The sequence below is a fragment of the Sinohyriopsis cumingii genome, chromosome 16 (genome assembly GCF_028554795.1).
Source record: "Sinohyriopsis cumingii isolate HCF-2022 chromosome 16, ASM2855479v2, whole genome shotgun sequence".
NCBI lineage: Eukaryota > Metazoa > Mollusca > Bivalvia > Unionida > Unionidae > Sinohyriopsis > Sinohyriopsis cumingii.
In genome coordinates this window covers 650630-664551 of record NC_142976.1, presented here as the reverse complement: position 1 = coordinate 664551, position 13922 = coordinate 650630, and the positions used below count along the sequence as shown (strand labels likewise).

General features: G+C 35.7%; 1 protein-coding gene across 1 annotated transcript in view; it reads right to left on the bottom strand.

Moving 5' to 3' along the window:
* Positions 1-13321, bottom strand: part of LOC149779805 (chloride channel protein C-like) — a 96255-nt gene extending 82934 nt beyond the window's left edge. The window contains exon 1 of the mRNA XM_089936473.1: positions 13043-13321. Within this exon, the coding sequence (XP_089792599.1) occupies positions 13043-13086 (44 nt within the window). The 5' untranslated portion in view covers positions 13087-13321. The remainder of the gene's footprint in view (positions 1-13042) is intronic.
* Between the last annotated feature and the right edge of the window lie 601 nt (positions 13322-13922).

Genomic DNA, 13922 nt, shown 5'->3' with positions numbered 1-13922 from the left:
TCTGGATCATATATCCTAAAAAAAGATCTATCTGTTTTTAAAAAAATATAAGAGGAAGAACTCGGCATAACCCCTGATTACAAAACCATCTCCATTTCATGAATAAACAAGAGTCCCTCGAAGGGAATAATATTCTGAAGTTAAATGAATATCCAAGAATTACAGAAAAGACCATTTCTTCCTAAACCATCTCTTATAATCTTCAGCAATAACAAGATTTTCAAAACAAATTATGTGCTCTGGTGGACATATTGGATGTCACACTGGCACCATTATCATTCAGGATCAATTATGTATGATAGGAAGTTATTAGTGAAAATTTTATGTTGATATGACTATCCATTAGGGAGGACCAAAGACAACAATATTTTCAAAATGGACACCAAGGATTAGCCTATCATGTGTTGTGTTGTGTTGTCAAACCCCACAAAACCAAACCTTGTGAAAACCCCATGTTGATATGACTTTTTGTTTCGGAGGAGTAGCAATAACAAGATGTTCAATATGGCCATGATGATGGATATGCTGGAAGTCAGGTGAACACCCTTTCCATGTAGGACCAACAAGATATCATAAGAAGTCTTCTGGTTAATGTACAATGTTAATATGGTCTGCCATGTACTATCATGTCAGACTGGTTGCATTTTAATTTATGACCAAATCATTACAAGTATCTCAGTGAAATCCCCAAGCCGATCTGATCATTCATCAAGGAGATGCATTGACAAGCTTTTCAAGATGGCCACTGTGCTAGCCATGCTGGATGTCTGAGTGGCACCAATTTCATTTAAGACAAACTAGACATCATAAGATGTGTCTTAGTACAAAACTCATGTCGATATAGGATAACAAAGGATAACCAGATTCTCCAGCTGGCACCAATCGCAGCCATATTGGATGTGTGAGCAGCCCTATTTTAGATCCAATTAAAAATCAGAAGACTTCTAATGAAGACCACATGTCAATATGGCTATTTCTTTAAAAGTAGTAGCGACAAGATTTTCAAGATGGATGCTGTGCAAACTGTAACAACTGGACATCAGATTGAAATGATTTTCATTCTGGACCAATCAGACTTCTTAAGAAGTGTTTAAGTAAAGATATATGCTATAAGAAATCTTCCAGTTAAAACCCTATGTCAATATGACTTGCCCTTCAGAGTTAAAACCCTATGTCATATGACTTGCCCTTCAGAGTTAAAACCCTATGCCAATATGACTTGCCCTTCAGAGTTAAAACTATATGTCATATGAGTTGCCCTTCAGAGTTAAAACAACATGTCATGTGACTTGCCCTTCAGAATTAAAACCCTATGTCAATATGACTTGCCCTTCAGAGTTAAAACAATAGGTCATATGACTTGCCCTTCAGAGTTAAAACCCTATGTCAATATGCCTTGCCCTTCAGAGTTAAAACCCTATGTCAATACGACTTGCCCTTCAGAATGAGAAGCCATAACAATATGTTCATGATGGCTCATGTGGCAGGCATATTAGACATTAGACCACTTTCATTTGGAACAGGGATCAGAACAAGTCCTCTGGTGAAAAACCCCATGTCAATATGAGCTTCCCTTTAGGATTAGGTATTCACGACTGCTGCCATGATGACTATACTGGTGTCAGATCAGCATCATTTTCATTCAGGACCAACTAGACCTTATATAAAGTCTTGAAAAGTGAAAACTCCATATTGATATGACCATACCGTTAGAGTTCTCCATACAAAGTCTTTGAGTGAAAACTCCATATTGATATCACCATACCGTTAGAGTTCTCCATACAAAGTCTTTGAGTGAAAACTCCATATTGATATCACCATACCATTAGAGTTCTCCATACAAAGTCTTTGAGTGAAAACCCCATATTGATATCACCATATCGTTAGAGTTCTCCATACAAAGTCTTTGAGTGAAAACCCCATATTGATATGACCATACCGTTAGAGTTCTCCATACAAAATCTTTGAGTGAAAACCCCATATTGATATGACCATCCATTAGAGTTCTCCATACAAAGTCTTTGAGTGAAAACCCCATATTGATATGACCATACCGTTAGAGTTCTCCATACAAAGTCTTTGAGTGAAAACCCCATATTGATATGACCATACCGTTAGAGTTCTCCATACAAAGTCTTTGAGTGAAAACACCATATTGATATTACCATACCATTTGAGTTCTCCACACAAAGTCTTTGAGTGAAAACTCCATACTGATATGACCATACCGTTAGAGTTCTCCATACAAAGTCTTTGAGTGAAAACCCCATATTGATATTACCATACCGTTAGAGTTCTCCATACAAAGTCTTGAAAAGTGAAAACCCCATATTGATATTACCATACCGTTAGAGTTCTCCATACAAAGTCTTTGAGTGAAAACCCCATATTGATATGACCATCCATTAGAGTTCTCCATACAAAGTCTTTGAGTGAAAACCCCATATTGATATGACCATCCATTTGAGTCCTCCATACAAAGTCTTTGAGTGAAAATCCCATACTGATATGACCATCCATTTGAGTTCTCCATATAAAGTCTTTGAGTGAATATTGATATGACCATCCATTAGAGTTCTCCATACAAAATCTTTGAGTGAAAACCCCATATTGATATGACCATCCATTAGAGTTCTCCATACAAAGTCTTTGAGTGAAAATCCCATACTGATATGACCATCCATTAGAGTTCTCCATACAAAATCTTTGAGTGAAAACCCCATATTAATATGACCATCCATTAGAGTTCTCCATACAAAGTCTTTGAGTGAAAACCCCATATTGATATGACCATCCATTTGAGTTCTCCATACAAAATCTTTGAGTGAAAACCCCATATTGATATGACCATCCATTAGAGTTCTCCATACAAAATCTTTGAGTGAAAACCCCATATTGATATGACCATACCGTTAGAGTTCTCCATACAAAATCTTTGAGTGAAAACCCATATTGATATGACCATCCATTAGAGTTCTCCATACAAAATCTTTGAGTGAAAACCCCATATTGATATGACCATCCATTAGAGTTCTCCATACAAAATCTTTGAGTGAAAACCCCATATTAATATGACCATCCATTAGAGTTCTCCATACAAAGTCTTTGAGTGAAAACCCATATTGATATGACCATCCATTAGAGTTCTCCATACAAAATCTTTGAGTGAAAACCCCATATTGATATCACCATACCATTAGAGTTCTCCATACAAAATCTTTGAGTGAAAACTCTGTATTGATATGACCATGCAATAGAGTTCTCCATACAAAGTCTTTGAGTGAAAACCCCATACTGATATGACCATCCATTAGAGTTCTCCATACAAAGTCTTTGAGTGAAAACCCCATATTGATATGACCATCCATTAGAGTTCTCCATACAAAGTCTTTGAGTGAAAACCCCATATTGATATGACCATCCATTAGAGTTCTCCATACAAAATCTTTGAGTGAAAACCCCATATTGATATGACCATCCATTAGAGTTCTCCAATGCAAAGTCTTTGAGTGAAAACCCCATATTGATATGACCATACCGCTAGAGTTCTCCATACAAAGTCTTTGAGTGAAAACCCCATATTGATATGACCATACCGTTAGAGTTCTCCATACAAAGTCTTTGAGTGAAAACTCTGTATTGATATGACCATCCATTAGAGTTCTCCATATAAAGTCTTTGAGTGAATATTGATATGACCATCCATTAGAGTTCTCCATACAAAGTCTTTGAGCGAAAAACCCATATTGATATGACCAACCATTAGAGTTCTCCATACAAAGTCTTTGAGTGAAAACCCCATACTGATATGACCATCCAATAGAGTTCTCCATACAAAGTCTTTGAGTGAAAACCCAATACTAATATGACCATGCAATAGTTTTCCATACAAAGTCTTTGAGTGAAAACCCCATACTGATATGACCATACCGTTATGAAGAGTTGCAGTAGCAAAATTTTCCAGATGGATGCTGTGGTGGAAATACTAGACATCGGATCAGCACAATTCTCATTTAGGACAAAACTGACATCATAAGAAGTCTTCTTGTGGAAACCTGTGTCAATATGACTTCATGTTCAAGAAGATCGATAGTAATATTTTCAAGATAGCGGCCATTGGAGGCCATATAGGATGTCACATGAACACCATTTTAACTTTCAACCAACTAGACCCCATACAAAGTCTTTGAGTGAAAACCCCATATTGATATGACCATACCGTTAGAGTTCTCCATACAAAGTCTTTGAGTGAAAACCCCAATTTTGATATGACCATCGATTGGGTTCTCTATAAGATTTTGAAAGTTGCAGTACTGGACTCATTCCCGATAAAAAGTTGCAGTTCCAGCCCTAAAACCTGAGCAGTCCCAATGATGATCATACTTAGCTTTCCTGTGCAACAGTTCAGAACATTTTGTGTCACCACTATATGTCATCATTAAGTGTATGTGTGTATTTGTCACCACTATGTCATCATTAAATGTATGCATGTATTAATGTGTCTCCACTATATGTCATCACTAAATGTATGCAAAGCCATGCATTTTTGTGTCACCACTCTGTCATCTTTAAATGCATTTTTGTGTCACCACTTTATGTCATCATTAAATGAATGCTTGTATCTTTGTGTCACCACTCTGTCATCATTAAATGTATGCGTGTATATTTGTGTCACTATTCTATGTCATCGTTATAAGTGTGTATTTTTGTGTCATCACTATATGTCATCATTAAATGTGTGTATTTTTGTGTCACCACTATATGTCATCCAACAGCTAATACTCATTTATTGTGAAATATTTAGTAGTATAATACATTATTACTATCATATTATACTATTACTATTATATTATATTATATTATTACTAGTATAATTACTATTATAAAAAAACAATGAAATATTAGGACACTAGTTGTGATGTTAAATAACATGAATAGCAGATCTCAATAACTATCCATTCCATTCTTTCATTTTCCATATTCATTTGTTTAATTAGCTTAAATCCATTTCAAATAAATAAAGCTTCCAAAGAGTGGAACAAGAAACAAATGAAAATATTCCATTCACTTTTTTTGTTTTCATCTTTACGCATCACTGCATACTCATGTAAGGCTGTATAATACAAGGATTAAGTGTTCCAAAGATTGTGTAAGGTTGTATAATATTATGGATTAAGTGTTGCAAAGGTTGGGTAAGGCTGTATAATATGATGGATTATAACTGCGCTGAGCAATGTTCATCAAACAGGTGTCAAATAATACATAATAGTACACGAGTGTAATTATTGTTTTGATTAAAATGACCATTAGGAGCTGACAATCAATTAACAGGTGTCAAATCATGCATAATTTTACATGTGTGTAATTAGTGTTTTAATTATAATGATGATTTGGAGGTGTCTTAATGTCCTTGTTTGCTAAGATCTGTAGTGTATGTCATCGTGAACATGTAGGCACATTTACTCAAATTAAACTAAAAATGAACTGAAACCAGAGGTCTCGCTAGGATTTTAAAACTAGGAGTCCAGGACTCCCATTTTGGTAAAAATAGGAATCCCACCATCAAAAGTTGCAGTCCCTTTCCTTCAGAATCAACACAGACGTGAGTGCATCTATTTTTAGATAAGAGGTTTTCGTAATGTAATCACTCACTATAATAGAGCTTCATTGCAACAGTCCATTGACAGTATCGCAAATTTATGGTTTATTTATTTGTATATGTACTTGTAGTGATTTTAGGCAAATAAATAGCATCTGATTTGCTGTTTTTCCCCCGTATTTTCGCAAATACGTGTCAAGTCAGAAAACATACCTTAAAGCGCAACTCGCAAATTCCACAAGATAGCATTGTCCCATACATTTCTGACCTACGTAATTTGCATTTTAAAGTTAAATCTTTAATAATATAATACATATGCTTTGGTTTCAATGATTTGTATATTTGTTTCTGAATATATTTGCCCGATGGTTTAAAAAAAAAAACAAACAGACAATCTAATAAACTGGTACATCCCAGACTTAGCGAAGTCCGCCACTATTTCCCTTTTAGGCCTACTGGTTCGCTTGAAGTTTCAAACTAACTTTATGACCAAATAGTGTATAAGAAGCAATTAATATATATCCAGATCACCGATTCTGATCTTAAAACACATGTCTGTATGTTTTATCATCAAAAGATATAATGTAGGAAGTTGATAGTTGCTAGCTTACTCGAACAAGGTCAATCAGCTATCAAAACATGCTTGTGAACGGGCAACAGTTTGTTTGTCAACGTAACTGATATAAAAACTAGGCCTGGCTACTGCTGTCTTGACGAATACATTTCGCTACAATAATAAAACTAACCTGGCTAAGCCGAGGGGCATTTTACAAAAATACGGTACGGTCAGTCAATGTACCTGTTAAATAATTACAGGGCGAAGTCGTTTTCGTTTTCCTAACAGAAGGCAAAGTTTACATTTTTAGGCGACTATTATGAATGGCATATTGTCAAAGTCTCAACATGTCTTGATTCTGAGGTCACGTGCACTGCTTATTCCGCTACATTCGGAAATGAACACAATAACAAGAGCTGAAGTTGTTTATTTGATGTACTTTTATAAATGACCACATGTACATCTCTGGGTCTTTCTGCCTCTGAATTCGATCACTGTAATTATCTACATTTTCGAACGCGGCCGTCAGTCAAAGCCATTGAACTTGCCGCCCAGCTATTGCATCATGTTCTTTTTTATGTACTCATAAGATGGCAACATGTTTGTATCAAGGGGTCTTTCAGTCACTGAATTCAGTCATTGTAAATATCAGCACAGCTAATTGGTCAACACATTTTCCCACAAAGCAGGTGGCTGAAGCAGGACTGGCAAGTCTTTGAATTTTGCCGCACACCTATTACATGCGTACGGAGGACTCCCACCTAAGTGATTTTCTGCATCCCGGATCAAAAATTGGTGTCCAAATATGCGTAATTAAGAGTTTCCGAGATCTCTGTGAAGCTCTAAAATTTAACACTAACATAGTTTAATAAAAAATCTATTAAATCTTGGTGGCCTAGTGGTTAGAGCACCCGCCTTGAAGGCAGGAGTTCGTGACTTAGAACCCTGGGCGAGTCATACCAAAGACTTATAAAAATGGTACTAACAGCTGTCTCGCTACGCACAAAACATTAAGAGGCTAATGCTAGGTCTGTTTGGTCTGGTGTCAGGATAATGTGACATGCTACATGTATGCAGCATGATGCCCCAGTGTTAGGCATCACTATAAACTGCCACAAAGCAGACATCGTAGAGATATGATAGAAAAACACAAACAATCCTGACCGTTGAAAGCTCTGCACCTTAAACATCATCAAAAAACTTCCAGAAGAAACTGCTGATAGCTATGGACTTTACAATGTCATGTTGATCATAACAAACAACATCGCAGTAGGAAATTTTGTAAACATGTGCTGCTTTCATTGTGTCTGAACAACATTCAATCTGGTCAGTACTGGATCACACCTTAAGGTTGACCTCATCAAAATATGTACTTCAACAATGATTTAACTTAAGTTTTTCTTGAGTGTAAATAATGACCTTCCAATGAAAATCGGATGTATGAAGATCCAAATAAAGTGAATAATTGCTATTTAAAGGTATGTATAATCAAATTCTAACAAAAATTACACCCATTACTGAAATAGCCATATTGAATGAGGACCTGTATGACTTACATATGAACCTATGCAGATTAACCTATCAAATTAAAATTGCTTAACTCTGTTTCACACACAACATGACTGAAATTAGCTTTGTTGAAACAGATCAAACAAAAGAATTTGCTAATTAAAAAAACCTTGCATACTGAGGACTCAGGCATTGCATCCAAGAATGAAAAGTATGCATCGTGTTACGTGGATTTTGTCATCATGGAAAAGCCTGATACATTCAGGTGGAATAGCAACATGGCTGCTGTGTTGGTCATACTGGCTGTCCAAGAGACACTTTTTCATTTGAGACCGATGAGACAATGCAATAAATGTGCATGTAAAGTTTCATGGCAAGTCTCAAAGTAGTTCAGGATGAGTAGCAATAACAAACTTGTGCTAACAGAAAACACCAGATGACAGATGATTATACACTTAAGTTTCTAAAATCATACTATAAGCTGTCCTGGTCTTTGACTGGCAAAGGTAGAAGTTCTTGTTCAGGATTGAATTTGAACAGTAAAAATGACACCCTCGCTTCTCTCACCCAGTAGATCATAAAGCTACAGAACAGTTTAAACAACCTAATGCTTCATATAGCTACAGAACTGAGTAAACAACCTAATGACTCATACAGCTACAGAACAGGGTAAACAACCTAATGACTCATACAGCTACAGAACAGGGTAAACAACCTAATGACTCATACAACTACAGAACAGGGTAAACAACCTAACAACTACAGAACAGGGTAAACAACCTAACAACTCATACAGCTACAGAACAGGGTAAACAACCTAATGACTCGTACAGCTACAGAACAGGGTAAACAACCTAATAACACGTACAGCTACAGAACAGGGTAAACAACCTAATGACTCGTACAGCTACAGAACAGGGTAAACAACCTAACAACTACAGAACAGGGTAAACAACCTAACAACTCATACAGCTACAGAACAGGGTAAACAACCTAATGACTCGTACAGCTACAGAACAGGGTAAACAACCTAATAACACGTACAGCTACAGAACAGGGTAAACAACCTAATGACTCGTACAGCTACAGAACAGGGTAAACAACCTAATAACACGTACAGCTATAGAACAGGGTAAACAACCTAATGACTCGTACATCTACAGAACAGGGTAAACAACCTAATAACACGTACAGCTACAGAACAGGGTAAACAACCTAATGACTCGTACAGCTACAGAACAGGGTAAACAACCTAATGACTCATACAGCTACAGAACAGGGTAAACAACCTAACAACTACAGAACAGGGTAAACAACCTAACAACTCATACAGCTACAGAACAGGGTAAACAACCTAATGACTCATACAGCTACAGAACAGGGTAAACAACCTAATAACACGTACAGCTACAGAACAGGGTAAACAACCTAATGACTCGTACAGCTACAGAACAGGGTAAACAACCTAATAACACATACAGCTACAGAACAGGGTAAACAAGCTAATGACTCGTACAGCTACAGAACAGGGTAAACAACCTAATGACTCGTACAGCTACAGAACAGGGTAAACAACTTAATGACTCATACAGCTACAGAACAGGGTAAACAACCTAACAACTACAGAACAGGGTAAACAACCTAATAACATGTACAGCTACAGAACAGGGTAAACAACCTAATGACTCATACAGCTACAGAACAGGGTAAACAACCTAATGACTCGTACAGCTACAGAACAGGGTAAACAACCTAATGACACGTACAGCTACAGAACAGGGTAAACTGCCTAATGACACATACAGCTACAGAACAGGGTAAACAACCTAATGACTCGTACAGCTACAGAACAGGGTAAACAACCTAATGACATCTAGCAAGACAGTACTCCTTCCATTCATAACATTTATTACAAACAAAACAAATCATGTATTGTGTAGGAAAAAAGAGTATATTTGAAACAAAATAAAGATGCAGAGAGCACCTGGCCATGTATTTACAGTGTTCCTTTTGAAATGGACTTGCACAGAAAGCACCTGGCCATATATTCATATTGTTCCTTTCGAAATGGACTTACTGAGAGCACCTGGCAATGTATTCAGTGTTCCTTGCCATATGGACTTACAGAGAGCACCTGGTCATGTATTCATAGTGTTCCTTGCCATATGGACTTACATACAGAGAGCACCTGGTCATGTATTCATAGTGTTCCTAGCCATATGGACTTACAGAGAGCACCTGGCCATATATTCAGTGTTCCTTGCCATATGGACTTACATAGAGGGAACACCTGGCCATATATTCATAGTGTTCCTTGCCATATGGACTTACAGAGAGCACCTGGCCATATATTCAGTGTTCCTTGCCATATGGACTTACATAGAGGGAACACCTGGCCATATATTCATTGTGTTCCTTGTCATATAGACTTTCATACACAGAGTAAAATCAGCTGAGTTTACAAACTGAATTCTATCTTTAAAGAGTTCTCTTCAAACTGCTCATAATAAAATTAATTACAAGATGTTTGAACATTCCATTTAATCTACCAATAATGATCACAGCTATTGATATGTACAATATAGTGTTCTTGTTTTTATCCTTTGCCTTTATTCAGATTAAAACACTTTCTTCAACTGTTTATTGAAATTTAAATATATGAACAGCAATTTCATATTTAGAAAAAGAAAACAAATTGGTATTGAACCTGGTGACATAGACAGTTTGTTCATTTAATTCTCAAAGTTACCTAAAAATCCTATCTCATAATATTACATGTAAAAATATTATCATTATAACTTGGTAAGTATGTGACCATTTTATCTGTGATTTTCTTTTCATTTTTTGTCTTACTCAAATAGTCTTCCCTTATTTTAAAAATAATTCTAGCAACCTGTACACTTTGAAATTGTCATGTTCTATGGGATAGAATCGGGCAACAGAGGTATACTGTTCATAAATTGCAGGTAGCTTGGCAGGCTTTACCTGCATGGGGTCCTTGCTAATGTTGAGACACTTAACATAGCATAAGGAAGTTCTTCTTAAATTTAAAACAATCCTGAGATGTGCAGGAAAGAGACTTAAAAATGAACTGTTGAATTGGCAATTCCCCATACACAGAATCTGTAAAACAGTCTATTCCGGTTTAACTATAAACACTGAAGCATGCTTACAATACCAAATTGACAGGGGCATTACCAACATGACGGGGACATTACATGCAGAAACAAATCGATAAAATATAAATATGTTATCACAATATGCATTGTATTCTTGCTCCTATATCACAATATGGATTGCACTAGCATACCTGTATTTTAATATGGATTGAATTAACACACCAGTATTATAATATGCATTGTATTATCACACCTGTATTATAATATGTATCAAATTATTACACCTGTATTATACTATGTATTGTATTATCACACCTGTATTATATGTATTGAATTATCACACCTGTATTATAATATGTATTACATCATCATACTTTATAATATGTATTGTATTATCACAGCTATATTATAATATGTATTCTATTATCATTCTTGTATAAAAATATGTATTGTATTATCACAACTGTATTATAATATGCATTGTATTTCCTGCAAACAGTAAGATACTTATTATGGTATTTGTATTGTATCATAAATCCATTATTTCAATGTTTTGTATTGTATCATCAGCCCTATATCACCATATGTTTTGTATTGTATTATCAGTCCTATACTATGTTTTACACTGTATTGTCAGCCCTATATTACAATATGTTTTGAGGCTTCTGGGTGGCCGAGTGGTCTAAAGCGCTTACCATAATGGATCACTGCCATCTCACCTGTCTGCGTGAGTTAGAGTCTCGGGCTGGCCAATGTGGGTATGTGAGAAAGCTTCCCAGTAGCTTCTTGTGGGTCAGTGGTTCTTTCCGGGATTTTCCCAGGTTCTTCCTCCACCTTTAATACTGGCAGCCATGTATAGCCTATGTTGTGCTGAAAAATGGCATAAAACCCTATAACAACAACAACATGTTTTGTATTGTATCATCAGCCCTATATTACAATATGTTCTGTATTGTATCATCAGTCCTATATTTTAATGTTTTGTAATGTATTGTAAGTCCTATATATTACAATATATTTTGTATTATATTGTCAGTCCTAAATATATATTTTGAATTATATTGTCAGTCTTAAATATTAATGTTGTTCTGATTATCAATTATAATCGATCATCAGTTGGTTGAGCGAACCAATAAGATAATCGATTGTGAACTTATAATCGATTGTGTGTAATGGGAGACTACTTTTTAGTTGTATGCAAAGCACAAAGGTTAGTAAAACACCCAGCCATTAAAGTTGACCTGAAATTTATTAATTCCCTTCACAACTACAAATATAAAACCATAGGATATTTCATAGGTGCAAAATTTCATAATTAGGAACATTTAGTTATTATTACATGATAAAGTTGTTAAATTGCTGAGTTAATAAATTTAAACACATTTTGATGATTTGTTTCAGTTTAAATGCAACATCATTTGTCGTCTTTGTAAACAATGACAAACAAGAAAACCATGTCCTTCTACACTTAAAATTACAGACACATCACATTTGACAGTAGTAGTATTTTAGTTATATATGACTTATCAGCCATACAAAGTTGCTTTCATTTAACAAAGCTGTAGAAGAAAAGTAACACACAGCACAATTGAAAAAATGTAATATTATTATCAGGTTAAACTATACATGTCATTAAAAGAGTAATCGATTATAATCGATTATCAGTTGGTTAAGTGGAACCGATTATCGATTATGAATTCCTGACCGATTCCCATCACTACTAAATATATATTTTGTATTATACTGTCAGTCCTATATCAACATATTTTTTTATTTTATACAAACAGATACCGATCACTGTATGCATTGTATCATCACCTAAGTATCACAATATACTGTATCATGGTCAATAATGTATGTATGTATGTATGTATTTTTTATTAAATATGCTAATTTCCTGCCAAAAATATGCAGTCAACATACATCAACAAAATTAAATGTTGAGAATTAAAGGCATGTTACAAGCATTTAGATTTTACAGTAAGTTAAAGAAAATATGTTTTCAATGCAGTATCTGTTAGTTTCTACATGTACATCGTAACATGTACATTTTGAATTAAACATGGAATAAATTAACCTTCAAACATCAGCAGGAACATGTAGTTTTTGCAGATGTGTTGTTGCTTCGGGGTGGGAGTGTGATGGGCAAAATCCAATGGCTACTCAACAGGAGATACCAATCACCTTAACTAACATAATAATGAAGGCCTCAAGTTGCTAGATATGGCTAAATTTAAAACCGTCAGCGTTAATACAAACCTCTTCTGTACTGCTACAGATATAAAAGACAACTTCTTCGACATTTTCTTCGAACCATATGATATAAATAGAAAACACTGGGCTCGTATTGCCGACACAGATATAGACCCACGCCCCAGTTCACAGGGGATCGTATCGTTGCTTAAATTTGGTCATCGTACCAGGTACAGGTCGGTCAAAGGCCTTCCGCCACCCTGTACACTACTAATCAATTTTTATCATGAGAACAATATTTACAGAAAACACGATCATATCCGGTAATGCGACAGATGGGGGTGTTCTTACATGCAGTGTCCTAGAATTATCTAACCACAACAAACTAGTTATCTCCAGTCGTTGGTCTCATTTCGATTCACACCGCCATATTATTGTCATGTGACCCAAAAGAAAAAAAAAACAACATATCACATGATTTTTCTCGAAAATTAGACCTTTCAAGTCTCACTCATGACGCGCGAGACGCATTTGTACAGAAATTAAACTCAAACGCATAGCCTGAATTTTCTCGCGCATTCCTAAACTGCTTTTGGACATGCGTTTTCAACATATCAAATCCTTAAAAAAAAAAAAATAGTGACTACTGTTGTTATGCATCTGTTTTCAACATATTTACCGTAAATTTTTAGCTCAAAAACAACAAATCATGTTAAATTTTTGTTCTAAATTCAGCCTGGGAAGTATTAAATTGATTTCTAATGTAACAACGATGCGTTGGCTTCAGGAGGGAATATCACCCCGCCCAACCCCATCCAGACTTAGTCCCAGGCTCCGCACCTAGGAACTGACGTCACCTGCCCCATCCACCCGCACCCCCACCCCCGACGCTAAAGGACTCTTTACAGGTTTGTAAAATTTGTGTGGACATTATGTTCACGCTGTT